At 45.4% G+C, this 27,809-nt stretch overlaps 1 protein-coding gene and 1 pseudogene across 3 annotated transcripts in view; one reads left to right on the plus strand and one right to left on the minus strand.

Moving 5' to 3' along the window:
- The window catches only part of ARMC3 (armadillo repeat containing 3), a 99,177-nt gene that overhangs the window by 47,394 nt on the left and 23,974 nt on the right, over positions 1-27,809 (minus strand). For 2 of the 3 annotated variants that reach the window (XM_058297855.1, XM_058297854.1), the window contains 5 exons: positions 22,739-22,864; positions 16,609-16,677; positions 16,159-16,334; positions 13,846-14,040; positions 7,598-7,781 (listed from right to left, as the gene is read on the minus strand). In XM_058297855.1, the coding sequence (XP_058153838.1) occupies positions 7,598-7,781; positions 13,846-14,040; positions 16,159-16,334; positions 16,609-16,677; positions 22,739-22,864 (750 nt within the window). The remainder of the gene's footprint in view (positions 1-7,597; positions 7,782-13,845; positions 14,041-16,158; positions 16,335-16,608; positions 16,678-22,738; positions 22,865-27,809) is intronic. The other variant, XM_071215495.1, reaches the window with a different exon arrangement.
- Positions 17,717-17,829, plus strand: LOC111766046 (U6 spliceosomal RNA; annotated as a pseudogene).

Genomic DNA, 27,809 nt, shown 5'->3' on the forward strand with positions numbered 1-27,809 from the left:
CTAAAGTAGTACCAGAGATGAGTTTCTAAAGAAATAAATTACAAAATAATTCCTTGCCAATTTATTTACTTCAAAAACTTATATCATAGATTTGATCATTCATTCATTAATCTTTATAAAGTCAATTTACATGATTAAAATAGAATAAAGTTTCCTGTGCTCTCTTAGGATGTTAATATATGAGAGAAGACTAGTTTGTTAGAATAAACATCTCTATCTAAAATGCTGATAATAATTTAGATTATGATATCTATGTGTGGGACCAATTCATTACTCATACATATTTTAATTAGCTTGGCTTTTTCCCAGAAATATTTCCAGTACTTAAGAGCAACTAGGCTTACATTTAATATTTAATAATTACAGTGAATATAATTCTAGTTAATTATACTAGTAATAATAATCAATATATGATTTCTCCCACTGATGCAAAATATCATCCGCTCTCACAGAAGCAGTGTCACCGATGTCACCGTGTTTGCACACACTTTGGGCCTTTTTCCTCCGATACGCCCATACACGCCAGCGATCGGACCTGACTGGCACAGGCTAAATCATGACGCTTCTGCTTATGCATCTTAAACCAATCACGAACCATGTCCTGTAATCCTGTCGCTGTAATCCCTTGAACCTTTCATTTAAAATTAGAACTCAGGCAGCCTGTAACTGTGTTTCACAAAAAAGCTGCAGTTAATGTACAAATCTCAACTATGGGGCCCCCAAAATGTTTTAAAATATATGCAGTGCTTATTAGTGTCCACTGAATAAATACTACCTGAAACTTTTCTGGAGTCTCTGATCTAAAATACTTTGATTTATAATAATTAAGAGTTCCACGATGCCTATAAAATGACCTTCCTCAACAGATCGCCCTTGGCATAGATTCTACCAGGAAAATCAGCCAAAAGAATTAATCTGAAAGGCTAACTTTACAGGATGTAACTGTCACATTCAGAAAACAGAATACATTCGACTGTTGGGAAGAATTTTTAAAATCATTTAAATAAATACTGTGGGCAATTAGTTTCTCAAACACGCTGGGAAAGGCCTCAGGATCCAGCTGTGTCCACCAAACCCCCAAAATGCTGACTGCAGCCCCATTAAAACAGATGTGAAGGATGAGTTAACCTGGTAACCAAATACCTCCACTGAACTGCTATACCGAGCGGTGTTTACGTTTTAAATTACACAGACAACAAGGATTGTGAGCTGGCCATGCCTCTAAGAGAGTCATGTCCTTTAGTAGTAACATTTGTTCGACATCACTAAACTAAAAAGCATGAGCTCTTGTAACTGAAAATAAATCTTCATCTAACGACGCTTTCTTTCGCCCATTCCGGGAGGGAGCTGTTGTGCCATCTTCGCACCTGCTGGGGTGCTGCGGCCACGTCGTGTCCACCTGTGGGCAGTCCCCCCCTCCTGGTGCCCCGGCCACACGGGCATGCTCCCTAAGGGTGACGGCTACGTGTCCTGGAGGTGCAGTGTGTTCCTGATGGACGCCGACGTGCGCCGCCCACCTTCTGGAAATGAAGTTGAGGGTGATAAAAAGTAAGGAGGGGATGTCGCGACAACAGCGCTCTGGGGAGCAGGCCGCCAAGCAGCGTGCGACGAAGCCGCTGGAGGAATGGTTTCCAGCTGTGGAAAACTAGCTTAAAACTTCGCGGCCGTTGGCCTTCAACCCAGAAACATTAGCAGATAACAACTCGGCTAAGCCTTGAGAAGAGGTTCGAGTTTATCGTCATGACTAACCTAAAGTCAAATGTATGTCCAGCTAAGGGGCTGGGGCTGGCAGGTGCACGTCCTCGCGGCCACCGCTGAGATCGAAGGGAGCCGAGCCAGACACCCAGGGGGGCCTGCTGGGCAGGCTGACCCTCGCACCCAGGCAGGGAGGAGAGGTGGCCCTGTGAACCGGGCCAGGTAAGCAGTCAAGAGGTGAATAATCCACAAAACTAGGAGGGACTCTTCGGGGAGAGAGGAGGGAGCCAGGCGGCCCCAGTGCTGGGCTGAGGGCTTGCACCCCGGTGCTGGGTCCTGCTGGGGAATCCCACCTCGGGACGAGCCCGGGCTAGGGAGTCCTCAGGGCCCGGCCCTGGCAGGCAGGAGGGGTTCGCCTTTGAGGGCTTGCTGGGGTATGTGGGCAGAAGGGACGCCTGAGCCTTCGTGGAATCTTACAGTTATACCTTTCTAGAGGCCCCAAGAATCTACCAGACCGGATACCAACTGGGCTGTAAGAAAGCCAACCCACCTCAGCGTCGCTGGGTGTGAGGAGTCACCTGAAGGGCTTCAGCAGTGTCTGCACAGCCCCCAGTGGTGGGAGCAATTTGAGAAGCAGGATATGCCAGGGAGGAGGGAGAGGGGCTGCTGCCAGGGGGCTCGTGTGTTTCCAGTGACGGTGGGGCAGGGCACAGGGCGACGGGGCCTCCTGCCGCGCAGGCCGAGGCTGCCTTTTGTGCTGTGCTCTGCCAGCCTGGTCTTCCCAAAGCGCGGGGCAGATGCCCACACTTCCCAGGAGGGGTGTAGCTTTAATCTACCAGCTGAGGGGTAGGAGGTGAAGGCTGCTTGCGCGTGGAACCCGAGGAACCTGGGAGCATGTCCAAAGCAGAGAGGACGAAAGCCGGAGAAAGTGCATTTTTTAAAATGTCTTAAGGGGCAGGAAGAGAAAGCAGTTCTTTTATTGACTCCTCAAAAAGCCAAGCAGTTTGGAATTTTTTTCCCCTCTAGCCCATGGTTCACAACAGAATTTCCAAAACCTTCAAACGGACGGCCTAAGACAGGGCACATATGCACAGAATTGTGGTCTAGTATAAGTCATGTGCGCCAGAGCACAAGGTCTGTGTCTGCATGGGTTCAAATCGTGTGGCACGGGAGAGTGTCGCGGGGCAAGCTGGGACATCTGCAGCTTATCCCACCTTGTCCACATTCTTCACCAGGGGTCCCCGGACCCAAGGGGCCCAGATGGCTGCAGGCAGCCCACAAACTCCCAGGAACTGTCTGCAAAGGGTTGTGCATCTGTGCATTTCCTTCCTCTTCTCAGCTTCAAGCCTCCTCGAGGGTTGACCTTGGGCAGTGTGGTTGGATATGCTCAGAAGCCACCAGGTAGAGAGTCAGGAGAATAACCAGGGGGGCAGGGAGGGATGGCAGTGAGGGGACAAAAGGGTGACAAGGAGGAAGGGTCAATGGGCAGCGTGAAAGCCGCCGAGAGATCAGGTGAAAAAGCAAAACGGAACAGAAGACGCGCCTGAAGGAAGGCCTCAGCCTCGGGGAGGGCAGCGGCAGAGGCCACCAGGCGCGCCTCGCCAGGCCGGGGAGGGTAGAAGGGCGGGAGGAGGAGGTGCAGAGCTTTGAAACGCCAGGGCTTTCAGAAAGGCTGGTGGAGAAGGAAGGAGCGAGCCTAGGGTGGGGCAAACCTGCTGGGGAGGAGACGGCGCCAGCCCTGCAGCGACGTGCGTCGCGTCTCCTCCACCCTCTGGGCCGGGGAAGGTGGTGCCCGCCCCCGGCAGGCCGTCTGCTCCTCAACCCAGGCCCGGGCTGGCCGCTCCTCCGTCCACGGTGAAGCAAGTATTAAAAGCCAAAATTTTTCCAAAGAGTGCATAGAGGATATGGATGAAAGAGAGCAGAGATGGGCTTTAAGTTACAAGTATTCCTGGGGAGGAAAACAAAAATAATAATCAAAAGTATAATAGAAAAACAAAGTTTCCTGAGTTAGAAAACAGTACATGAAAGCGCACAAGCGATTGAGATTTTTGAACTTCTGGGATAAAGGATGCTCCCAAAGGTAAGGAGAAAACAAAGTATACACAAAAGAGTGAAAGTCAGGCTGGCCTCACGCCACAAGGGCAAGGTTCACAGAGTTTTTGGGAGAAAGTATTTTGGCCCCCAGATTCCAAACCCAGATAACTGCCTTATATGATTGAAAGTACCATGACTTCATCTGAAAGGTCTCAAAAAGTATGCCACCCCTGACTATTCCTGAGGAAGATAAAAGTCTGAAAAAAGTATTTTAAATTAGGAAAAAATAAAACCTTAATGTTTGAGAATCAACAATGACATGGAAACATTCAATATGTACATAACTAAATAAATGACAGCTATGCATAAAATCGAATGGCAAAAACGATTCTTCAAAGGTTTATATAGATTTCAGAGAAGAGAATCTATAGCCTCACATTAAATTCACAAATGTCAGGAAGGGGAAGAAGAGCTGTGAAAACAGAAGCGCTAAATACCATATCTTAAATAGCTAGGGTAACTTTATCTTTAAAGGGAAGCACATGTGGCTCAAATGATAAGGCTTCCGTCTACCTTGGGCCTCCTGGTGAAAAAGAAGAGAAAGCATGCCCGTGCGGCAAGCCAGTACCCGCACGAGTGCCCACACGGTGAGCCAGTGCCCACGCGAGTGAGTCATGCAGCAAGATGATGACACAGCAAAAGAGAGACAAGGGGAAAGTCAAGGAAATACACAGTAGAAACCAGGAACTGAGGTGGTGCAATTGACAGGGAACCTCTCTCCCTATCAGAGGTCTCCAGGATCGAATCCCGGTGAATCTTAGAGGAGAGAAAATGAGAAGAAAACACAGACAGGGAAAACAGCAGGGTGGGAGGAGGGGAAGGGTGAAATAAATAACAAGTTTGTAAAATCTATATAACAAAGAAAAAAAGGGAACAAAGGAAACAGCAAGGAAAAATAAGAAGCAGAAAGCATGAAAAATGGTCCAAGAAATAAGGTCAAATACCATAGTTGTAGAAATAAATCTATCCATAGTTCTTCCGTGCCCTTTAGAGCCAGGGGTGGGAAAGGTTCCCAAAGTTGCTATCTGTTCCCTTATTTGTTCCCTTAACCTTAACTCTACCTCTGAAATTAGTCCCTTCATTTAGTTCACTTTATTTAAACCATCTGGAGTTTCCAGAACTCTTGTTTTCTTGATTGATAACACACGGTGATCTTAATAGCAAGATAGAATTTAAGGCTATAAATCATCCAGTGGGATAAAAAATGCAATTGGTGGTGAATACAAAACAATATTAAGTCTCATATAGTTTATAAAAGAGCATCAAAATAAAGCCAAGCTAGTCAACATAAAATCACAAGAGAAAATTGACAGAAATAACATGGGGGGGACCTTCTAACATGCCACAATTCTGTGATCGATCAAGAAGACATAAAGAAGGACAGCAAGAACTGGGCAATATCGCTTATAAAGTTGAACTAAGAGATGAATATCAGACTCTGCATTCTACAGGAAATGCATCCTTTTGTTTATTTAGCAAATATTTATTCAGTTATCTCACCCTGTTTATCCTTATCTTCTAGAACATTCCTTGCACATAACATACAAATGATAAATATTTGTTAAGTAGCAAGGTTTCTTTTCGAGAAAAGAATTAAAGAAAAAGCTTTCCAACATCCCATAGAACACTTGCCTACCTTGATTATATGCTAGGCCTCAAAGAAAATACAGGAATATCTCCAAAGCAAAATATGCTTTTTATTAAAACTACAAGTAAAAAAATGTTAGAATTTAAAGGACTTTGAGCCCTGGGGCATGCCTGAGAAAGGGGCTCTGAGTCACTGTAGGTTTCTCCCACAAAGGGTTGGCCCAGTATGCGCATCTAGTCAAAGGGCTGAGTGCTGGACCTGCTTCCTGAGACTTAAATTGGAAACAATCATAAAATAACTCATCTTTGTTCTCTAAAATGATGGTGCATGCTTCTAAAATGCTGTTCATCGTACCACAGCTCAAGGGGGGTATGAGGAGAAAACCCAGGAAAGGTTAGAGGAGCTTCCCGGGCGCTGGGGTCAAGGCCACAGGGGAAACTGAGCAAGGTGAGGCTTCGTCAGCCAGGCGGGGAGGGTGGAGGCACCTGCCGGGATTTAGCCTTTGGGGAGGCGGGGTCTGGAATGGGAGTGAAGCCGGTTTATAGCTGCCCTAAGGACGGGTCACGGAATCACACAATGCCAGATGGGACTCAAGACTAGCGGTCAAATTCCTTCCTGATACAGACAGCTGACCCAAGGCTCTCCTGGGAGAGCTGTGCTATCCACACCCAAACCCCGCCTGGCCCTGGGCGTCCCCTCCCGCCCTTGAACTCCCTCCACAGGTACTCTGGCTGTGCGAGGTGGTCGTCCTGGCAGGGGCCTCTGGCTGGCACTGCCCCTCCCCTGCCTGCACCCTTCCTGCGTCCACTTTGCGCCCAGGGCCTGCTTTCTTTCCAGAAGTGACACTCTTGACGGTCCTCTTCTCGCTCTCAGTCACTCCACTGACTCTTGGTTGACATCAAGACAGAGTCCAGAATCCTTAACGGGGCTTGGCATGCCCATGAGGGCCTGAACCCTGCTTACTTACTCCTACAGCCTCACCGCTCACTCCTTGCCAGGCCACTGGTCTGTTTGAGCTGACAGACACAAAGTGGAGGCTCCACAGATCTTGATTAAATGACTTTGCAAATGGGTCTACAGAGGCTGCCGCTTCCGGGCACATAACTAGACCACTGCTGGGCTGGAAGTGGACCTGGCACCAGCGCCAGCACCAGGGGTCTCTGTCCAGGGCCCTTCCCATCATGGCACCACGCGATGGCTCGTGAACACTTGAACCTTGTGACCCCAAGAGGGGCTGGAACAGACGGAGCGTGACGGAGTCCCACTGGACTACGGGATGCTGGGCCTGCGAGAACTCGGGCTTGACACTGTCCCTGCCTCCCAGGACCGCTCCCTGGTCTCAGCTACGAATGGGGAGAAATGGAAAGCAGCTCTGCCATTTGACAGAGTCCTGAAAAACCAACTTGGGCCAGGCTGCCTTTAGATTTCACATTTTGAATGTCACCAGGTTCACCGTGTAAGTCACAGTGAAATTCTGTTTCCTGATTTGCTTCAAAAAACCCAGCACAGGTTGAAAAGGAAATGTTTTCCATAATATGCACATAGACGTATATAAAGATGTGCGTATGTATGTTTAGAAAATAAGTCACTTAAAATAGTCAAAGCTGTCATTTGTAAGGGGAGTGATGCAGAAGAGGGGAAATAAAATCACGTCTTTTATTAAATAAAATACTCCAAATATACATAAATTAAAAGTCTAATTTCATCTTCAGTGCTTGGGATGTAAATAATCTCTCATATTTTGCAGATTTATGTCAACATAGCTTGTCAGCACAATGAAAATCTTATTATGTATACATGTGAGTATATTGCTTCTCAGAGCTATATAACATAGCACTACGAGGACTCCAACTAAAACTTGAAAATAACTAGAGATATATTCCACGTGTAGATTTATTTAAACAAGGGTTTCTGGATCACAAATCATGCATATGTTCTGTATAATTCTAAAATCGTGAGAAATAAAGACTTAACATTTAATTTAGGAATGGACTGTCATTCAAAAAAAGAGATAATAATTAAAATACATTGAGTTTATTATACCCCTGACAAATCTCTATTTCAGTTCATTGGCACTGAGATGAGTTTTGGCCTTAAGTAATAATTATAATACTATTCTCAGATGGTTATCTAAAAACTCAAAAATACTCATTGGTTAATATTAATCAAAACCAAGGCTACTAAAAGAAATATGCTTAGTTCATACAAAACGAGACGTACGATCATAAGCAGCTTTAGTAATTGCTTTTGCTGCATTCTTCTGGATTTCAGGAATTGTAGAGTTTTCTGCAAATGATAGGAGCTTCTTAAGACCCCCCATCTGCTGAATCAACACCATGGTATCCATATCTTCCAGGCAGTTGGCTATCACTGAAAGAGCTTCCACGTGAAGGTCATTCAATTCCTAATCATAAAAGCAAACACAGCTTTAGAAAGGCTGACTTGTACTTTCCAAATTTTACAACGAGAGGGACTAAGATCGGTCAGGTCACAATGCGGTTTATGCCTGCACGGCAGAGGCCTGGCTAAATGGGAGCTCTGTTTCCCGAAGTCCGAGCATGCTCCATAGATGTACCTCATCTTTCCTCACCTTCCCTGCTCCAAGAGGCCTTGTGGATAAAAAAAGACCATGCTAGGGAGGAAACTTCTAGCAAGGGTAGTGGAGTGAAGTTGCTCATACAACCTATCACTGCTTATTTTTAAATCTGGACAAAATACTTTTTTAAAAAACCACTTGAACGTACTGGAAAACATGCAAATGCAGACAGAAGCTGATGGAAAATATATTCTTTATCCTCTGCAAATGGAAAGGGACAGGATTGTGAGTTTGTGGCTTTCTTGTCTGAGGAATCTCAGCAGTGGAAAACTGCAGCCTTTTCTGGACACCTAGGAATCTAAAGGGGAAATTCTAAAAGTGAGAGGACCAACTACAGATGTAATCTAAAATCTGAGTATAAACTAGCTGGCCATGACCCTTTGTAACCCAGTGAATTAGACAACTCAAATGGAATGGACAAATGCTTTGAAAGACACAAATAACCAAAACTGACACAAGAAGAAATACAATACCTGACTATCTTTAGATCTTATTTTAAAATTAGAATTTGTAACGTAAAAACCTTCTCTAGGGAAACGGACTTGGCCCAGTGGTTAGGGCATCCGTCTACCACATGGGAGGTCCGAGGTTCAAACCCCGGGCCTCCTTGACCCGTGTGGAGCTGGCCATGCGCAGTGCTGATGCGCGCAAGGAGTGCCCTGCCATGCAGGGGTGTCCCCCGCGTAGGGGAGCCCCACGCGCAAGGAGTGCGCCCGTAAGGAGAGCTGCCCAGCGCAAAAGAAAGTGCAGCCTACCCAGGAATGGTGCCACACACACTTCCCGTGCCGCTGACGACAACAGAAGCGGACAAAGAAACAAGACGCAGCAAATAGACACCGAGAACAGACAACCGGGGGAGAGGGTGGAATTAAATAAATAAAAATAAATCTTAAAAAAAAACCTTCTTTAAATTAAATCCCTGATCTTGACTGCTTCTGGTGAATTCCATCAAACATTTTAAGGAAGAAATCTTAAAATGCACCAGAAATCACTCTCACACAATCTCTTTCAGGAAATAGAAGAACAAATACTTCCCAAGTTATTTTATGAGGCTAGTTTTACTCTGATACTAAAACCAACAAAGACATGGCAAAAATGGGAAACTAAAGAGTAACATCCTTCACAAACAGAAAGACAAAAATCCTTAATAAAATCTCAGCAAATTGAATCCAACAATATATAAAATGGACAATACATCATGAGCAAGTGGGGACTATCTCAGGAATGCAAGTTGGTTTAACACTTGAAAATAAGTTTATTTCACTACATTAATAGAATAAAAGGAAAATTAAACGATGACCTCATTGGTTCAAAAAAAGCATTTGAAAATAATCAGCACCTACACAGAATAAAAACTTTCATCAAATTAAAAATAAAAGGAAATTTCAGCAATCAGAAAAATCTACAGCTACAATCACTCTTTGTATGGAAAAACTAAATTCTTTCCTCCTAAGAATGGGGGAGAAACACGGATGTCTGCTCTCACCACGTTTTCTCAGCATTGTAGTGGAGGATCTTGTCAGGCAGATAAGGCAAGGGGAGAGAGAAAAGAGACACAGACCGCAAAGGAAGAAGTGAAACTGCATTTATTTGCAGATGACATGTCCATGTATCCCAAAATCCTAAGGATTTAGCTCCAAAAAGCTATTAAAATAAAATTTAATATACAAAATTATTATATTTCTATGTATTAGCAAGGAACAATTGAAACAAGCATTAAAGATAGAATTCAATTCACAATACCATCCCAAAACATGAAGTATGTGAAGATAAATTCTACAAAATTCATGCAGAATCTGAACACTGAAAAATACCAAGCATTTTTCAAAGAAATTAAATAAGGAAGGTCTAAATAAATGGAGGGATAGAACATGGCTGTGGATTGGACCACTCTATGGTAATATATCAGTGTTGCCCTAATCTATTCATAAATGTCCTGGAAAACAAGGAGAAGGTCCACCAATAAATCATGAATTTGGAAGAATTTGTGAGATGCAGGAAGTGAAGAGCTTCAGCCTGATCCATGTGTGTAGGAGAACACAGTGTGACACAGGCGCAGTGACAGAGGCTGCTCCAAGGTCAGAGTCCATGGATACAGGGAGAAGGACGGGGCCCTCTGGCCAACATAGACTGGTTACTGGAGAACCACTCTGGGAGCAGATGGCAGCTTGGCCTTTCCTGCCTCCTCCTTCCCTCCGCAGTGGACGGCAGAGACGTTAGCCACAGGTTGAACCAGTGAGGTGGCTGCCACGCTGAAAGGGAGCAGTGAGGCCTCAGCACCGTGATATCGGGAGGCAGGGGAACCCCGATCCTAGAAGGCAAGTTATTGGCACCCCCACCCTCCGCAGCACCTCCTGTGTTGGGACAGCAGTAACTGGAGATCTGCCCCTGTAGTTTATATCTGTAGACAGATAGGGCTGATCAAGCACAAAGACTGTAGACAACAATCAACAAAAATTTGTGTAAATCCAATAAAGTTAACAAATCAAAGAGAGCAAACTTTAATAAGTGTAACTGACATCCTAGAGAGATTCAAGAGGCTATTCCATCCCAAGAATCAACTAGAGATTTTAGGAATTAAAATTTATTGAAATAATGAGTAGCAGAATGAACAAAGCTTTCATATAAAATAGTGAGGTGGAGGCACAGTCCAAGGATTCATCAAGAGAACAAGCCGAAGGACAAAGGAGAGTATGAGAGAAAGTGTAAAACCAAGGATGATGAATTTCGAAGACCCAGCATCCTTCTAAAAGGAACTCTAGAAAGAAGGAAGAGGAATAATCAAAGAAATAATTCAAAATATTGCCCCAACAGAAGAAAGCCTTTGGTTTGAAAGGGCCCAGCATGAGGCAAGCAGGATGAATAAAAAATAGGATCTACAATTTGATATATTATGATGAAATTTCAAAACAACAAGGATATAAAGAAAACCTTGAAAGTTCCCAGAGAGGAATAAATCATTGATTTATGAAAGAACTAGGATCAGATTGGCATCAGAATTCCTAATGGGAACATGCTAGAGAGCTATGTTTTCATAATTCCAATGAAAAATAGGAAAGAAATTATATCCTTGGCCAAATTAGTTTTCAAGTAGGAAAGCAAAATGAAGTTATTTTTGAACATGTAGGTGCTCAGTGATTGAGCCACAGACTCTCTCTAAAAGAAACATCAGAGCATAAGCCTCAGAAAAAAAAAATTTAATTAAAAGAAGGGAAAAACATAAGATGTGAGAAGCAATGATGAATAAAGAAAGCATTGGTCTAAAAAAATTATTTATGCTTAATGTAAGAAAAATAAATAATAACTTGGAACTAAAACTCCAGATGATTTCAACAAGGAAAATGGCAGTGTGAGGGAAGAAAAAAACATTTAATAATGACAATGGTTACAACCCAACAGGAAGTTCTAACAGTCTTGAGTTCTTATGCTTCTAACAACATAGTTTCAGACAATTGAAATAAAAGGTGAAATTGACTACAATCAGAGAACGTCAAAGCTAAATATCATGGTTTCCAGAAAAGATAAAACAGATAACCAATGAAAGTATGAAACTATTTAACACGAGACTTCTCACTGCACTACTACATGGAAGAAGACATTGCAGCAAAGTTTTGCATTTTCAGAGGGAAAATGACTGTATCCAGACAAATTGTCATTCAAATGAGATGCAAAAATAAAGATAATTTGCAAAACGAAAAGAGAATCCGAAATAGATTAATGAGCTAAAAGATATAGAAGTAAGCAAATATAACAGTGTCAAAAATTTTAATTCATGCTATGACTTTAAAGGATGGGGAAAATAGTTATATCCAAACTTATCATAGAAGAGAAAATCCTAATGAACAAAAAAATAGGAAAAGCTATCAATATAACTGTTATCAGGGAAATGGATATCAACAAAAATGAGGAATCATGTCTCTTCTCCCTAGAATTGGCAAAACTTTTTATAACTTTTTTTTTTATTATAAAAAAGTTTTTCTAATGAGATTCATTGTTGGAAAGCAGGCAAGAAAGAAGTCACTCTCCAATTCTATGGTAAGTATATCAATTAGAAAATCTAATTTAGTGTACTACTTGGCATTATCTACCAACATTTAAATGTATTTAAATCTTTAATTCTGTAAATGAACTTTAAGTATCTATCCTAGAGAAATGCCCATATACATGTACAAACGTACGCAACATTATTACTGCAAAATACAACAACGTGAATGTCCATCAGTAGGATAGAAGTGAACTAACTTAAATATAGTTTACATTATAAAGATCTTTTTAGTCATTTTTTGAAGACAATGAAGTGGCTCCATTTACACTGACATGGAAAAGTTCTCCAATGGACAATCAGTAAAATAAAGCAAGTTACAGAACAATATGCATTATATGATCCCATTTATTTGAGGGAAAAGCATATATATGTAAGCAAAGGCAAAGAAGAATATAATCAGTAATAACGGGTACCTCTGAGAAGGGTAAAGGAGATGAGATGCAAGTAGAGATAGGGAGAAGCTCTTATAATTTTCAAGCTCTATAGTTCCTTATTATTGAATTTTTTTCAGCTAGAATGTGTGTATTAGCTGTAAAAATAATCGGGCTCTTATATTTCCTAGTTCTGTGACCATGGGCAAATTACTTAATCTCTCTGAGCCTCATTCTTCTCTTCAGTAAAACGGAATTTGCAACACTGTAATAATTATATTACCATCATTTCCCCATTCAGCAGATGAGAAAATTATTACTATCATCGTGTTCTTCAAATAACTTTTTGGAGAATTTATTAAAATGACATGTGCAGAACACCCATACAATGTCTGCCACACAGTAGATGTCCCTGCCCCCTTTTCTGAGTCACACAAGACAGGTGAGATCTCAGACAGGTGTGACAACACCGCCAAACAGACAAAGCAAAGCCCATCCTGCAGGGGATCGCTTCTTACCTGGGTGGCACCAAGGAAATTAAGTGAACTCTCTGAGCCAGTTTCCACTTAAAACAGTACGTCTGGAGTTCCAGACCTGCACAGGGCCTGGCACAGGGTGGGTGACGAAGCCAGGGCCACAAGTCCACATAGCTGCAGAGCACACGTGTTTGTTTTCCCAGCTCTGCACTATCAAGATCTGAGGTTCTGTTTTGTAGGCGAAAATGTAAGGATTGGGTACAGTGAAATTTAGTACAGAGCTGCTTACTCAGGAGGTAGTGGTGCCTTCAAACTCCCCCAAATGCCAGAATTCCTAAGAGACTCTAAGAGAAGATCTCTGTTATCAGAATTAATTTAATTTACAAAACTTTTAAATTAAGGGCAGGTGGGTCTGATACCAGCATCCACTTCTTCCCTTTTCCTCCTGTCATTAAGATGTTGGACCCTCTTTGAATGGTGTCATCAACTAAGTGGCATTCAGTGAACCAACAGATGAATTTTTGAGACTGGGGGCCTAGAAAAAGGCATACTGATTCTTAAACTGTCTAATCCATTCCTAAGGAACATAGTAGCTACTCAGGAACCCTGACTCCAATTATTTCCCAAAACGCTTCTAGGAAGTAAATTACTCTTCCTTCACCCTAGAGAAAACCACGGCAGATGGAGGTGTGAGGACTAATTCGAGGTGTCTCTGCAAATCATGAGGAAGATCCTAGACAGGGCTTTTAAAATCTCCATCTACGGGAATCTACAAAAACACAAGACTTTTTTTTGTCATTTATAATGGCCTCCCAATCAGTCTGCTTTAATCAGACTAATAAACTTGATGTAGCAATAAGCACATTAGTCCATCATACACAGTACAAGCTAACATGTAATGAAATTTCGTTTTTAAAAAATAGTCTGCAATTCCTATTTTACAACAATACCATTGAGATTTGAATGGATGCTGCAAATACCTTAGTCTCTAGGATCTTAATAAGGTGGTCCAGGCCTTGATTGTCCCTTAGCATCGCTCTGGCCTCCTTGTCGTTTGTAACCACACCTAAGGTTTTGAGAGCCAGCAGCTGGATAACGGGGAACTCCGACTTCAGGAGGTCTAAGATGGGCGGGATTGCGTTCAGTTCTTGAAGTGTAGTTCGACACTGAAAATCCTGCCATGAAATACAAACCATCAAATTAGTAACTTTTAAGCAAAATACAGTCTCGAGAACAGAGAATTTCTATTTTCTAACAAATAACATTGTTAAGTTATAATTTTCCCATCTTTTATTCTACAAGATTTCTTTCCAAAATAACTCACAAACACAAATATGCAAACCCTCAATTGACAACGCCAAGTATTCATTCATTTTAACTGTGCAGACGTTGTCAACAGAGGAGAAATGCACTTGATCTGACTTTGGCGGCATCTATTATTTCTTTATTATATAGCAAATTCCTGTCACTATAAATATCATTTCAATGCAATCAATGCATAGCGAAATCCTTTTCACACCGTTGGATACCCTGTCACAAGCAGCATTTGATAGGATGGAATGATGGCACCAACCCCTCCTTCTCTGAATTCAAACGTCTTGTTCCTGAAATGTGTGTCTGCAGGCGGCCCTGGGTAGAGCTGTGCGTTCAAAATCACAGCAGGTTCATTCAGATGCGGAGGCTTTGTTTAAGACAGTTGCAGCATCAAGGGGTCCTTGTGGTCCAGGCGAGTTGTTTGGCACCCCGCCTGTAGTCTTGTGTCAGTTCACGCAGTGTGTGCGTGGAGGGGAGGCAGTGGGGAAGACAAGGCAAAAAGCCACGAAAAGCCTCCAGCTTGGGAAACGGATGTGGCTCAACCAACTGGGCTCCCGGCTACTTTAGGACATCCAGGGTTCGATGCCCAGGGCCTCCTGGTGAGAGCAGGCTGGCCCGCACAGAGTGCCGGCCCACGCTGGAAGGCTGCTGCTCACAGGAGTGCCGCCCTGCCCTGCGTGGGAAGCCGCCCCGCGCAGGAGTGCCGGCCGACACTGAGAGCTGGTGCAGCAAGATGACGCAACAAGAGACGCGAAGGAGAGACAATAAGAAGACGCAGCAGAACAGGGAGCCGAGGTGGTGCAAGAGAATCATCGCCTCTCTCCCACTCCAGAAGGTCCCAGTTTCGGTTCCCAAGAGCCGCCCAATGAGAAGGCAAGCAGACCCAGAAGAACACACAGCGAATGGACACAGAGAGCAGACAATGGGGAGAATGAGGTGGGGGTGGGAGGGAGAAATAAAAAATCTTAAAAAAAACAACAACCCTCCAGCTTTGACAACTAGGTCAGCAGGGATGTTTTAAACCAAGACATGGTAAATGGGATTGGAACATGAAAAAATTGGATTAAAGGTGCATAATGGGCCCTGCTTACAGCTTATTTCCCCCATCCATTCTTTAACTGACCCCTGATACTCAGCTTCCTTTAAACATAAAATTGCAGTTTCTTTAGACGTGAAAGTCATTAACTTGTACTTCTGTTAAGGAGTGACCCCCTGGGGAGGTCACTGTTTTCTGCTTGATAAAAAATTATAGGGAGGTAACGTTGGAGTCTTAGGATTAAAAATACAAACACAGGGACAGGAATACCTAGACGTGCCGAGTGGGGTCAGGCCCAGGCAGCAAGGAAGGGGGTGAGCTGACCCCCTCTTCGGGCGCCTCTGCTTGCACGGCCAGGGCACAGCCGCGCCGAGGCCCCTCTGGGCAGGAGAGCGCGCGCCCTCTTCCTCTCCCACTGGGCTTCGGCGTCTCGCTTCCCCTCGCATCGTGCTGATGGTTATTTACGATGGGGTTTTGGGATTTCAGCTCATCTAAGACTTGCCCAGTGTGTGGGGTGCATATGAGGCAGAGAAGCTCTGGGAGGTGCCAGGGAGTGGACCCTCTGGTGGGGGCGTCTGGGGGTGCAGGGGACAGGCTGGGATGGGGGGCGATGGGGACAGCTCCCCTCCGATCACAGCAACCTGAGATTTTTCGTTTCAGAAGTTAAGTTTATCTAGCACAGTCCCACTTCACTTTGCATGTCGTGCCATTCTTTTCAAATAGAAATGAGCTTCTAAAATCCCCTTTCACGGGGAGGAAGGCAACTACTAAAAACCGTGAAACTGGAAGGTATCTAGAATAAACCATCAGTATTTTCTCTGAGTGATAGGTACTAAATGATACAAAGTTGAACAGATGCATCCAAATGGGTGAGTTCTTTAAAAGTGTTTTTACTTTTAACCAGAAAATTAATTCTATGATCCGCTTTTGTCCAACCCCTTACCTGGGCCAGGTTGTAAATGCATTCAATGGAATTCTTCTTGACATCGGGGTCAGGGCTGCTCAGGAGTCGAATGAGTGGCTCCAGCCCGCCTTGGGCAAATATTTGCGCTTTACTGGAGTATTCTGCAGACATGTTTGCGAGGCAGAGACTGGCAAACTCATGGATGACCACTTCTTCTGTATGTCAGACATAAATAACACGGGCGTGCAAAATGCTTAGTCCAGCGCTGCCTTACGTCGTGTTTAAAAAGCAAAGGCCCGCGACCTGAGCTTGGGGAGAGCCCACCTTTTCATAAACTCAAGATTGAGCTGCGCTTTGAGATATTTTAACGGCGGTGCACAATTCGTATTTCATGAGCTACTTTCAATAAGTAGTCTAATGAAATGTAATAAGTAAATTAAACAAATAAACGAGTTGCATGTTTAAAATGGATGTAGGATCCAAGGTTACCTTCCGGAGCGAGCTGGGCGATGACAGAACTCATGACGTCTAACTCCCGCAGCAGCTTTTTAACTTCATCTACAAAGGAAGAAACGGAATAGTGATGCCTGTTAGTAGTAACCACGGCAACGTCTATCGAATGGCCCCTTGTGGGACTGGTACCATTGTCCCACTTCACTGAGAACGTTGAGGTTCAAAACCACCCAGGAAGTGAGTGGAGGGCGGGGGGCAGGTGCATTCCAAGGTCTGCCCCCCACAAAGCCTCTGGGGTTCCTGGCCACCGAGGGCACTGCCTTCCAATTTCACCAGAAAAGGTCACCCTGAAATTACGAAACGTACCTGTAAAGTTGCGGGGCTGTGCCCTACACGTACGCAAGTTTGTTGCGTAACAGAAATTCTTTCTTTGTTTTTTTGGAGGGGGTATGTTTTAATTTTGATTTTAATAAATACAAAAAAGAATTATCTCAGCCTGTTTCAGTTAATACATCTTGTTGGTTTACATGCCTTTTGAGGATCAAGAAATGCTAGAAAATGCTTAGAGATAAGTAGATTGGCTTTTTAAAAATTCACTGTTTTATTTCTATTTGCCTATTTAAGGCTGGACGGTCAATGCCCTCTGCTTCTATCCTCAACCCCCTTTCCTTGAGAAATAAGGCGCAGCTTCTCCTTTAGTTCTGAAATTGCTCTTCCTGGTCCATTATCTTTGTCTATAGACCAAAATGAGCACAACAGCAGTTTTTGCAAAGTCCGTTTTGCAGCAGCTCTGGATGAATCCTTCCTCAGTGACTGACGGATGGATGGGCTCTTACCAGATGCCTTTTCCCAAGGAATTCAGGGACTCAACCGACCTTCAATGTGTCAAAACTCGCGCTCTCTCGTCTCTGTCTAAGACGGCCACCGGGGGCCCGGCAGTTTCACCTGGCTGGTCCCGTGGGCGGACTTGAGGTAGAGAAGAAGAACCGGCTTCTGGAAGGCTTCTTGCCCTGGCAGACATCACCTTCCGGTCAGAAACCCCCCGAGGAGAGCCGGCGTGGCTCAGTGGTTGAGCGCCAGCTCCCCGCATTCGAGGTCCCAGGTTCGATCCCTGGCCCCGGCACCTCAGAAACAGGCCCGGGGAGCGCTCGCTTCGGCAGCACAGAATACTAACACTGCAACTGCACAGAGAAGATAAGATGAGCACAGCCCTTGCGCCGGGACGACGGGCAAATTCGTGATGCGTTCCGTATTTTAAAAACCAAAAACAACAACAGCGCCGAGAAAGGATTGCCTTGCTCCATGCATGCAGAAAGGAAGGCCGTGGCGCAGCCCCCGATATCATTCTGCTTATAAAGTAGGAGGATCGAGGCCCATCCCGGTGGAGGTGGGCCCACCCTGACTGCATACCTCACCCACAGGTCCTCCTGCAGCCGTCCTCGCCCACAGGACTGGGTCAAGCTTATCAGCATGTCCTTCTGGGGGATGTACAGCTTCAAATCGCCACACCTGAGTTTAGGTCTTGCCTCTGCCATTCAGTAACCATAGGATCTAGTCAAGGTACTCAAGATCTTTGAAACTCAGTTTAAAAAAAAATAGCAGGACTGTTAGGATGAGATCATATGTGGACCATGGGCAGTATCAGTCAACAATCTTTTTTTTTTTTGAGAGTTTTAAAAAACTTTATTTCTCTCCCCTTCCCCGACCCCCCAGTTGTCTGCTTTCTGTGTCCATTTGCTGTGTGTTCTTCTGTGTCTGCTTGTATTCATGTTAGCAGCACCATGTTAGCAGCACCAGTATTCATGTTTTTGTTGCATCGTCCTGTTGTGTCAGCTCTCCGTGTGTGCAGCACCATTCCTGGGCAGGCTGCACTTCCTTTCGTGCTGGGCGCCTCTCCTTACGGGGCGCACTCCTTGTGCGTGAGGCTCCCCTACGCAGGGGACACCCCTGCATGGCACGCATGGGCCAGCTCCACATGGGTCAGGAGGCCTGGGGTTTGAACCCTGGACCTCCCATGTGGTAGGTGGACGCCCTATCCGTTGGGCCAAATCTGCTTCCCGCAATGATCATTTAAAAAAAGTCTCACCCCCCTTTTGCTCCCTTCCAGCCAACCTAGATCCCACACTTGGGCTAACTTGACTGTTCACACTTCTCCACTCACCCTCTCCTGCTCCCAAATCTTCGATTACTCCCCATTGTCTACAGAATCAAGTCTAAAGTCTTAAACTTGCACCCGAGGCCTTCCAAACTCCTTTCCACTTTTATTTCCTATTGCCCACATGGAAACCATGTGAACACACACATCCTGAAGAAGCATCAGTTATTCCAAGACTGCCCGGCGACGGCCGTTGAACCATGCGGCTGCGGAAGGCACATGCGTGTGTGTCGCACTGGAAGCATCACTCCACTTAGGGCAAACGCCTAGTTTTCTAAATAATTTGGCTCCTGTTTTATTCCAAGTTTTCTCAGGCACCTAAGAAAAGTGAAGCATTAGCCGCTAATGCGTCCATCCTGTGAACAAAAGAAATTCACAAGCAGCCTAAGGATACGGGTTTTCTATGTGTCATCAGGTATGTCAAATAGAAAAGCAGGCAGGTTCCATCTTAGCTGGATTTTTTCCATCCAATTCATGGAACCAAACAAAGCTTCTGAAGCTCATTCATCACTCCGGAGCTCCCCACGCCCGGTGGAGACCTGGACGGCCACGAAGCGGGCGGGGTGCCCTCCCCAGCGCCTCAGCTTTGCAGCCGCACACCTGGAGCCGCCTCCCAGCGCTGAGCTTCCACAGGGGGCCCGGGCGCCCCACGCATTTAGGTCCTGAATGGCACAGTAAGTCTTCATCTTTTTCCATCACAGGCTCCTTAGAAACCTGCTCCAAAGGAGTCTGCACGTGGCTGAGATGGCCCCACAGGTTTTAGTTCGCCGGAACAGCTGGAGCAAAGCGCCGGGGTCCACGGGCCCTCGGGCCTGGAGCCACAAGCCCAGCCCAAGCCCGACGCCTCTCCCGGCCGCCCCACTCTGCTTCTGCCTCCGTGGTGACGAGCCGGCGCGTTCTGGGTCTGTTCTGGGTCTGTCCTTCCGTCCTGGGACACCAGACACGTTGGGTCTAGGGCCCAGCTGCCCCAGCAGGACCTCACTGTAACTCACGTGGTGCCATCTGCAAAGACCTTATGTCCCAACAAGCCGCGCCCTGAGGTAGTGGGGTGGGGACTTCAACGAGTCTTTTTTGGAGATGCAATTCAGCCGGGGACAAGGCTGTGTACTGAATACAATGCGTACTAGAAATTGAGAGCAGAAGGCAAGGCGCGGGGGAAGGCATGGAGATCGAGGCATTGAAACTAGAAAAACTGAGTGTCAACCTGAAATTACAGCTCTGCTGTTCAGAGAAGAGGCCTGGAGGAGGGCCCGAGTCAGCCAGCCGCTGACGACAAGGGGCGCAGACGCCGTGGGGAGAGAGAGCCTCCGCCCACGTGAGGCAGAGAGCAGGGCTTCATTCAGCTCTAATTTTAGTTGTCATCTCAGTTCCGCTACTAGTCACCGTGTGGCTTCGGGCAAGGAACCTCATCCTTGGACGTCTTTCCTATGTTTAAAAGGAAGGCATTGCTCAAGAGGTGCTGGAAAGTGGCTTTAGTTCTCCAGTTCCACGGTGTGAAATGAGATGAGGAAATTTAACAACTTTCCCTCTTTCTTTTCCAATACATTCGACAAGGCCCTAAGTGTCGTCAGACAGGCAGTCCCAGGAGAATGAAGGCAGGGCACGGAGTGCAGCTGAGTCCCCCCTGACCCCACACCTCCGTACCCCAGAAAGGGGAAACAGAGCTGGTCAGGAGGAAATGAATTAATCCGTCATCAGCACTCAGGTCCCACCACCTTCTCCACAGGTACCCAGGGCCACTGCCCTGCAGCACTGCTCCTGGCACACACTGCTCCCAGCACACACTGTACTGTTTCTAGCACACACTGCTCCTGGCACACACTGTACTGTTTCTAGCACACACTGCTCCTGGCACACACTGTACTGTTCCCAGCACACACTGTACTGTTCCCGGCACACACTGCTCCCGGCACACACTGTTCCCCGCACACACTGTGCCCAGCACACACTGTTCCTGGCACACACTGCTCCCGGCACACACTGTCCCCAGCACACACTGTGCCCAGCACACTGTTCCCCGCACACACTGTTCCCGGCACACACTGTCCCCAGCACACAATGCTCCCGGCACACACTGTTCCCGGCACACACTGCTCCCGGCACACACTGCTCCCGGCACACACTGTCCCCGGCACACACTGTCCCCAGCACACACTGTTCCCGGCACACACTGTTCCCGGCACACACTGTTCCTGGCACACACTGTCCCCGGCACATACTGTTCCCAGCACACTGTTCCCCGCACATACTGTGCCCAGCACACACTGCTCCCGGCACACACTGCTCCCAACACACACTGCTGCTGGCACACACTGTCCCCAGCACACACTGTCCCCAGCACACTGTTCCCCGCACACACTGTTCCCGGCACACACTGCTGCCAGCACACACTGCTTCTGGCACACAGTTCCCAGCACACACTCTACTTTTCCCAGCACACACTGTCCCCGGCACACACTGTTCCCGGCACACACTGTCCCCGGCACACACTGTTCCCGGCACACACTGTTCCCGGCACACACTGCTCCCGGCACACACTGCTTTCGGCACACACTGTTCCTGGCACACACTGCTCCCAGCACACACTGTACTTTTCTCAGCACACACTGTTCCCAGCACACACTGTTCCCGGCATACACTGTTCCCGGCACACACTGCTCCCGGCACACACTGCTCCCGGCACACACTGTCCCCAGCACACACTGCTCCCGGCACACACTGTCCCCGGCACACACTGCTCCCGGCACACACTGCGCCCGGCACACACTGTTCCCGGCACACACTGCTCCCGGCACACACTGCTCCCGGCACACACTGTCCCCGGCACACACTGTACTGTTCCCGGCACACACTGCTCCCGGCACACACTGCTCCCGGCACACACTGTCCCCGGCACACACTGCTCCCGGCACACACTGTTCCCGGCACACACTGCGCCCGGCACACACTGCTCCCGGCACACACTGCTCCTGGCACACACTGCGCCCGGCACACACTGTTCCCGGCACACACTGCTCCCGGCACACACTGCTCCCGGCACACACTGTTCCCGGCACACACTGCTCCCGGCACACACTGCTCCCGGCACACACAGCTCCCGGCACACACTGTGCCCGGCACACACTGTGCCCGGCACACACTGTTCCCAGCACACACTCTACTTTTCCCAGCACACACTGTTCCCGGCACACACTGTTCCTGGCACACACTGTTCCCGGCACACACTGTTCCCGGCACACACTGTGCCCCACACACACTGTTCCTGGTACACACTGCTCCCAGCAGCCCAAGTCCACCTGAGGACTCAGCCTCCACGGAGTGGCTTTCAGACTTCGTGTGAGCTGCAGGCTTTCGTGGACTCACTCAAAAGCCGATTTCCGTTCTAACAGGAGAATGCCTTACGACAGGAAAACACAACCTGCCCACAAGTCAGCGTGCTTTCACTGGCGTGGTTGTGGTCAACCTGACGTTCTCAGAGACAAAATAGCACATTGTAACCAATGTTGTTCTAGCACTAGATTAAACATATCCTAGGCAAGCACTAGGACTGGCTTAAGACATAAATACACACGAAAATTTATTTTGGCAAAATAGAGTTTGCAGTTACAAAAAAATCAGTTTATGAAAACTTTACCTTGGGCGTCATTCAGTATGAAATATGTAGGAAGTGCCAATTACATAAATTACATCAAGGTAGGCAAATTACATTATACTAACTAAAAAGCAAAGACAAGAGAAGATGCTTGTTCGTCCACCCGTGAGACCAGAATGTGCTATATCACCAGTTTGGAGCGGAGTTCTTGCAGGGCTGTTGATTTGCACACAATTTTATATTTTAAAAATATCCCTTACAGTATGAAGTCATACATTTGTTGAATTATACGGATTTAACTTTTTTTTTTACATTAAAGTCAGTCTAAATAAAATGAAAACAAATTCCTTACGGTACAGTTTAGAAGGGCAGTGCCCTACAGGGGATTATCGGACTATTCCTGAACGCTGGTAACTTACTGTTAGAAGCCAGGATTCCAAATATCATAGTGGCGTTTCTTCTCACGATTTTGTCTTCGTGGGTGAGCAGTTTAGTTAAGGGCTCCACAGCTCCGAGCTCAAGGAGCGTCGCTTTGTTTTCCTCACCTGACAGCACAAGTAAAATAAATTCACACGGGCCGCGGCTTGCCTCCTGGAAAGCCCCCTGGGCCCCGGGAGCCCCCGCGGCCCCTCTTGGCTCCCAGGCTCCAGAGTAAACCTTCCCGGGGGCGCCCTCCTCCTCAGGGGCGTCGCCCCCAGCCCACCCGAGCCCTTCCCTCCATCCTGCCTTGCTCTCCTCACACCAGCTAAGGAGGGTGGCCCCCCGTGGCCTCCCTCAGGGCACCCCAGTGCCTCCCAGGTGACCAGCACTGACAGGTAATCGTTTGCATAATTGAATTAACAGGTATGGGGGGGGGGGATTCATTTTATCCCCCAGTGGGGTTGCGGCCCCCATTATGTCCTGGGAGACACACTCTGCAGGCTCTACGGGGGGCGTAGGCACTGTTATGGGGACCCCCTAGCCGAGGCCAGAAGCCCCCACACTGCACGTTCACAGAAGGCCCGAGCCTTTCACTCTTACTCTTTATGCCTCAGTTTTCTCACAAGAAAAAGATTTTGAATTGTAAGTGTGTGGCAGGTTGATGTGGTTATGAAAATTCCAAAAGTAGGTATTGGATTATGTTCGTCATCTGGTCTGTACCTGGGTGTGATTAAGTCGTGATTAGGGCTTTGATTGGGCCACGTCAGCAGGGTGCTGAGTCCCACCCCTTGGTGGTGATAAAAGGGATGGCAAAGGGCAGAGTTGGAGTTTTTGATGTTGGAGTCTTGAACTGGAGCCCTGGGAAGTAAGTCCTCAGAGGAGCTTGGCTGTGAGGAAAGAGAAGCAAGCCCCGGGAAGAGAGGAACCCTGAGCCCAGAGAGAAGCAAGCCCCAGGAAGAGAGGAACCCAGGAAGCCTGAACCCTGGCAGACATCAGCAGCCATCATGCTCCAACGCAAGACAACAGACTCTGGTGAGGGAAGTAAATGGCCTGGTGTCTGTAAGCTCCTACCCCAAATAAATACCCTTTATAAAAACCAACCCATTTCTGGTATTTTGCATCAGCACCCCTTTGGCTGACTAAGACAAAGTGATTGGTTCCTATTGGGAAAGCACAGAACTATAGCCTATGGAGTTGCTTGGCATCCAAATGTCAACTCCATCACCTGATGGGAAGACATTTCAACGTGCATTGTTGAAGAGTACAAACTTCCTTCTCAAATCTGCCATGTTATTTGTATTATGCAGACATTCTAAAAGATAACATTTTAGATGCAAATATTTTGTCATATGTATTTTAAGATAAATTTTGGCATTCTTATGTTTAAAGAAATGAAAATATATTTTACACCTCAAATTGTTATAACAATTATTTTTTTGTCGTCTAAATTTGCATTCTGGGGCTTTTAGAAAATAATTTTTTCATTAAAACACATTTATATTATTATTATTATTATTATTTTAGGTACTGGGGCCAGGGACTGAACCCAGGACCTCGTATGTGGGAAACAAGCACTCAGCCACTGAGCCACATCTGCTCCCTATCTTATAATTTTTAAATGATGGTATATACTCTAAATTTGAATAGGGGAAAAGGATTTGCAAAACTAGTAACTTGGATATCATCTTTTATATATCCGTTTTATTGTATCAAGCACTTTTATTGCAGCATAATGGGCATGCAATCAACTACCCATGGTACAATTTGATGAATTCCGACATGTATACTCCTGTGAAGCCATCACTGCAACCAAGAGCATATCCAACCACCCCCAGAGTTGGTCATCCTCCCTCTTGGCATTCCCTGCCCACCCCCCAGTCCGTGCCCAGGAACCGCTGGTCTGCATTTGTCGTGATACTTTTTTTTGTATTTCCTAGAACTTTTTATAATAGAATCATACCACATGTATTCATTTTTGTCTTTGTTCACTTGCCTAATTATTTTGAGATTCATACATATTATAGCATGTACCAATAGTGCATTTTTCTTTACTGCTGATTTCAATTCCATATTCAATTTGGCTGGACCCTATGGTAGGCATATGTTTAACATTTTAAAAACCTGCCAAACTGTTTCCCAAAGTGATTGTGCCATTTTACACCCCTACCAGTGATGCATGAGGGTTCCGGTTTCTCCCCATCCTTGCTAACACTTGTTATGGCTCATCTTTCTTATTATAACCATCCTCATCAGTGTGATGTGGTGCCTCCCTGTGCTCCTGATTTGCATTTCCCTAATGACTAAAGATGTTGAGCAAAATGTGCTGTTCTTCTTTGTCATACATATATCTTTTTTTGGTGAAGTGTCTATTCAAAAACTTTGGAATTAGTTTGTCAATTCCGACAAAGGCCTGCTGAGATTTTGGTAAGAATGCATTGAATCTATAGAGTCAAGTTGGGGACAGCTGACATCTTAACAATATTTAGTCTTCCACTCCCTGAACACAGTATACACCTCCATTCAATTACACCTTTAATTTCTTCCAGCAACAATTTATAGTTTTCAATGTTCAGGTATTTCACCTACTTTGTCAGATTTATCCCTAGGTAATTCATACATTTTGACACTACAGTAAATGATACAGCTTTTTATGTCAGTTTTGGATTGCTAGCATATAGAAATTCAATTAATTTTTGCATATTGATTTTGTATCACACAATCTGGATCATTTATTTGTTCTAGGAGTTTTTTGTAGATTCAATAGGAATTTCTGTATAGAAGACCATGTCATCTTCTATAAATCATATAAAGGCAGTTTTACTTTTCTAAATACTAGATGCCTTTTATTTCCCTTCCTTTCTTCCTTTCTTTTTTCACTTGATTGTACTGGCTGGAACTTCCCAGACAATGTCAAATAGAAGTACTGAGAGTGGACATTCTTCCTGATCTTAGGGGAAAGGATTCAGTTTTTTACCATGAGGCATAAAGTTAGCTGTGGATTTTACATAGATGCCCTTTGTTAAATGGAGGAAGTCGATATCTATTCCTACTTTGCTGAGAAATTATGTGAGGACAGGCTGTTGGATTTTGTCATGTGTGTTGTGCACCTAATGAGGTGATTGTACGTTTTTCTTTTTTTAGTTTTTCTAATATTGCATACAATTATCTACTGACGGCACAACAAATGACCACTGTAGTGGCTGCTTAAAACGACACCCCTGTAGTATCTGTCCCACAGTTTGGAGGCCACAAGTCCAAAAGAGGTCTCAGTGGGCTAAAATCAAGGTGTCAGCAAGGGCCACCTTGCTTCCAGAACCTCTAGAGGGGAACCCATTTCCCTGTCTTTGTCGGCAAGCATTTTTTGGCTCTTGGAGCCTCGTACCCTTCAAAGCCAGTGATCACATCTCTTGACCTCTATTTCTGTCATCCCACCTCCTGCCCTGACTCCCACTTTCCTGCCTCCTTCCACCTAGAAGGATGCTCATGGTTGCATCAATGCTGCCCAGCTAATCCAGCATAATCTCCCCAGCTCAAGGTCAGCTGATGAGCAACCTTAGCTCCACCTTGCCATGTAATGCAACACATTCCCAGGTTCTGGGGGTCAGGAAGTTGTCCTCGTGGGGGCCATTATTCTGCCTGTCACACATGGTAAAATGCCTTGATTGATTTTCAAAGGTTAAACCAACCTTGCAACCCAGGGATAAATCTAATTTACTCATCATATGTTGATAATCTTTTATAAATTGTTGGATTTGAGTCGCTAATATTTTGTTTACAATGTTTACGTCTACGTTCACGAGGCAGACTGAGCTGTAGGTTTCTTATAATGTCCTCGTCTCTTTCAGGTGCCAGGGCAATAATGTCTTCATAAAAGGAACTTGGAAGTATTCCTTCCTTTTCAATTTTCTGCAAGAGTTTGTATACAACTGGCATTATTTCCTCCTTAAAGGCTTGCTAGAATTTGCCAGTGAAGCCATCTGGACCTGGCGCTTTCTTTGTGAGAAAGTTTTAACTACAAATTTCAATTTCTGTAGTAGATATAAGGGCTATGCGCTATCTGTTTCTTTTTGAGTGAGTTTTGGGAGTTTGTGTCTTGCCATGAATTTGTCCTTTCACCTAGGTTGTTGAGCTTATTGGCATTATATTGTTCATAATAGTCATAGTATCCTTTAATGACTGTAGGATCTGTAGTGATATCCTGTTTCCCAGCTGCTCTAATGGTATCACATAATAGGTTGACTTAACAATGAGAATTTACTGTCTCGCAGTTTTGGAGGCTGGTAGGCTTGCTTCTTCCTTGGGTCAAGAGTATTCTGGCAGTCCTTGGGGCTCCTCGGCTTTCCCATCACATGGTGATGTCCTCCCCTTTCTCTTCCAGATTCCAGCTGACTTTCCGCTTTTGGTTCCTCCTCCACGGCGTTCTCTCCATGAGGACTTGAACAGTGGGATTAAGACTCGCCCTCATTCGGTTTGCCACACCTTAGCTAAAAATAATATCTTCAAAAGGGCCTAGCTACAGTGGGTTCAGACTCACTAAAAGAGGGCTAAGATTAAGTTTTATTCCGGGGTTACGTAACTCTATCTACTTCATAGTCCTTCTCTCATTCCTCATATTGATAATTTGTCTCCTCTCTCTCTTTCTGATTAATCTAACTAGAGATTTATCAATAGTATTGACCTTTTCAGAAAATGAGCTTTTGGTTTCATTGCTTTCTCTAATGTTTTTCTGTTTTATATTTCATTGATTTCTGCTTGGATAACTATTAAATCCTTATTTATAATGACTTTGGGTATAATTTGCTCTTCCTTTTCTAATGTCTTAATATGGAAGCTGGTGAAACCTTTCTTCTTTAGAATGTAGGCATTTAGTGCAATAAATCTCTCTGTAAGTATTCTTTTAATAGCATCCTACACATTTTTTTATGCTATGTTTAGTTCGAAACACTTTCTAATTTTTCCTTTTGATTTTCTCTTTGGCTTGTGGGTTATTCCTAAGTATACTATTTATTTTATAACTATTTGATGATTGTTCAAAGTTGTGTTATTGATTTCTAATTTAATTCCTTTGTG

The sequence above is a fragment of the Dasypus novemcinctus genome, chromosome 5 (genome assembly GCF_030445035.2).
Source record: "Dasypus novemcinctus isolate mDasNov1 chromosome 5, mDasNov1.1.hap2, whole genome shotgun sequence".
Classification (NCBI taxonomy): Eukaryota; Metazoa; Chordata; class Mammalia; order Cingulata; family Dasypodidae; genus Dasypus; species Dasypus novemcinctus.